Source organism: Wasmannia auropunctata, unplaced genomic scaffold (assembly GCF_000956235.1).
Source record: "Wasmannia auropunctata unplaced genomic scaffold, wasmannia.A_1.0 LD335628.1, whole genome shotgun sequence".
Lineage (NCBI taxonomy): Eukaryota > Metazoa > Arthropoda > Insecta > Hymenoptera > Formicidae > Wasmannia > Wasmannia auropunctata.
In genome coordinates this window covers 97880-101164 of record NW_012027262.1, presented here as the reverse complement: position 1 = coordinate 101164, position 3285 = coordinate 97880, and the positions used below count along the sequence as shown (strand labels likewise).

The 3285-nt window shown below is 32.7% G+C and overlaps 1 protein-coding gene across 3 annotated transcripts in view; it reads right to left on the bottom strand.

The window, feature by feature from the left end:
- Positions 1-1623: 1623 nt before the first annotated feature.
- LOC105456626 overlaps positions 1624-3285 on the bottom strand; it is a 4850-nt gene continuing 3188 nt past the window's right edge. For all 3 annotated transcript variants that reach the window (XM_011700819.1, XM_011700820.1, XM_011700821.1), the window contains exons 4-5: positions 2503-2943; positions 1624-2000 (exon numbers count right to left, since the gene is read on the bottom strand). In XM_011700819.1, coding sequence (XP_011699121.1) covers positions 1644-2000; positions 2503-2943 — 798 coding nt within the window. In that variant the 3' untranslated portion in view covers positions 1624-1643. The remainder of the gene's footprint in view (positions 2001-2502; positions 2944-3285) is intronic.

The following is a 3285-nucleotide window of genomic DNA, read 5'->3' as shown; positions in this document are numbered from 1 at the left end:
TATTTAAATTTTAATTGTCAATAAATATTTTGAATAATTTTAATGTTTTATGTTTATATCCGAAGCTATCCCATGCGTACATAGGTACCCTATTACATGTACGAAACTACACCGCCTGAAGGGTAGATTCGTTTTCGATTTTCAAGTTTTGTAAAAATCATCTGCGTTTAGTTATATATTAATTTATTATTTTAATTGCATGTTTTTATTGTAGCTGGATATCTATACTATTTATTAATACAAACTTAGTAGTGTAAAAGCATTTAACACAGTTTGGGAAGCAAAACTTCCAAAAGTGTACGAAGGATCCCCATTTCCCCCTATAGCTTCTAGCAAATTATATTTCTGTCAGTGTCATAATTAAAATAAAAATTGTGTACATACTATAAAAATCATTAGGTGGGCCGAAATGATATGTTGCCCAGTTAGCGATCGAAATGTTTCCCGGTGGCACAATATACGACGTTACCTTGAAATACATTCTTCTTTCGGCGACTTTTTTGCAGATGCAATTGAACGGAGGAATCCTTTCTAGAGAGATTAATTCATTGAGTTATATAATAGGTGACTTATTGAAGGAAGGAAAAAATAATTATGTTGTACAGTAGTGATGCAAGAGCCATCATTGTCGGTGTGCTGAAGAATCTTGATCTCTGATCATCTCACATTCCTAACAAAGCGGCTGCGTGGATATTCGAATTATATTTGGACAATGATACGAATATTTACGGAATAAAGGTAACATTTTATTTGCTCGTATATACATATATGCTTTATCGTTTAAAATTTCTTATATTATATTTAATTTTTAAAATTACTCGTTATTGTTATCTAATAATGTTATCTAATAATTCCAACTAACTTAAAACAATATTGAAATCATTTCAGACTAATTATTATACGGATATCGACAACACGATAACTGTTTTGTTGCTATCAAACTGTATTACATAGGTATATGTTACATAGGTAAATCCACTACAGACTTTAATAAATAAACTCCATTATCGATCTAACAAAAGTACCTCAGGACTTACAATTACAATCTTCATGTAGCTGATCGATAAGACTGATTGAGAATTTAACGGAAGATCTGTTAGAGAATTTAACTCGTCGAATCACAATGGATTCGTTTCGTAGTGAAGCAAGACTTTAATATTTATTTTAGCTTTCAATATTTAAAGTAACCGCGTAATTAAATTTTGTACAATAACTGGGAGAGAATAAACAAAATAACATTTTCTCTTTTAAATCCATATAGTGAAAATAGCCTATAAGAGCCGACACAGATGTTGGTGTGTTAAAATTCTTATTACAATATCCACCACACTCGATTTGTTTCCGACTTCACGCAAAGAGCTGTGTTTCAAGTTCGACAAACCGAGCGGCGCGCAGATCGAGTGTAGTGGATATTGTAACAATAAAAATTTTAACACACCAACACCTGTGTCAGCTCTTACAGGCTGTTTTCACTATATGGATTTATTCTTTAAAGCTCATTGCTTTAATTTTCTCTTTTATTTTTAAAAAAGAACATATTACTAATTACAACATATTAATGAACAGTAATTGAATGTGATTCTAATACGAAGATATGTGACACTTCGAATATTATAGAGATATTATACTATCATCGTGCTAGATTATAAAATTAGCACATCAATTAGCGAAATCGACTTCTGGGCGAATTCCGCGAGCCCAAAATCCATAAATAATGCCGAGCTATTATCTAAAACATTTACCCAGCATCGACTTCTTGCATCCAAGTCTAGACATGTGCGCCCAAGTTTACGATATTTTTGTAAAATAATATTTAATGCGTAAAATACAAGCCGCAATTGTTGTAGCCAAATGTAATTACAGTTTTGAAAATTCCTTTTCGTCAGCAAAGACTGAACCGATTTTAATTTTACTATCAAGTAATGAGTAATCTCGACGCATATCGGCAGCGAATTGCAAAATTCCGTTATTCTTTGTACGAGATGTATCCACACGGATATCTAGAAAGAAGATAATTTATTGTACGTATAACTCTATCGCATAATTACGCAATGCTCTATTTATCTAAATAGCTTTAAGACGTTTCTCTAATAATAATTATATATACATATATATATTGTACATATATACAGGGTGTCCGCTACTCAATTATAGTTGCGCACTAGGCGCACTGGGGAGGCGACCACGGTTCGCGGTGGGCGGGGGTATCTCACCACGTGTTCAGATTCGACGAGCATTGTATATTAATATCTCAAAAACTATTGCGAAGATCGCAAAAAATGATAGAGGACTTTTTTGTTCAATTTGGACCATTCTACCTAGAGTGGGTAACTTGCCCACGAGCGCTGTACCATTGAGTAGCGAACATATATATGTATATATATATATATATTTATATATTTTGTTTATATATATTTTTTTTCTAAATTGTCAATAAGCATTAAGTTATACTGATTTAATGTAATATTTGTAAATACAAACAATGTATGATAAATTATATACCTGAGTGCGATACAGCTTAAATAATTGTCTCTTTGGTTTAGTTATCTCATCCAAAGTTTTGTTAATTTCTTTCATAAGTACTTTTGCGCATATATTCGACTTCTCCTCTTGATTGATATTCAACCAAACAGTTACAATTTCGTTTTCATTTTCATTCTCCTCCGACAGATTCCACGCTCGCGCCGATTCACGCTCCTCCCCCGGTCCCCGTATTGCAGAAATTTGCGCTTTCTGGCGCGTATTTGTCTTCTCGTCGTCGCTGCTGACGCTGTTGATAGTAAAACTCGTGGATCTGTCATCGGACGCTGTTCCGTTAATCAAAGAGATTTCCTTCTGGCACATCTTCTTACTAGGTTCATAATAATGTTCAATATCCGACATGAAAGATTCTGCTTTTATCGTGGTATTGCATTTATCGATATTTGCAAGATTGGGTAGTGCCTAATTAAAGAGACAAAAGTTAAGTTAAAAATTTAAGAAGTTAAATAATTTTAACTTAACTTAATTCTATTTTAGACTCTTGACTTTTAACTTAATTACATTAGTTACATTTTATCGGTAACTATTAACTTTTGATCTAATTTTCTTGAAATTACATTTGTAGTGTTTCTTGTAAACCCAAAATAAAATATACATCTGCGTTGGTGTCTTCAAACTCAAATTTGAGAATGCACAACAAGGCAATTGTTATAATATAATTTAAATACAGTCTGGCCACGGGAAGGAATCTATTCGCGGACCTTCTATGTATTAAATCATGTTGGAAGAAGTCTTTCGAAATCG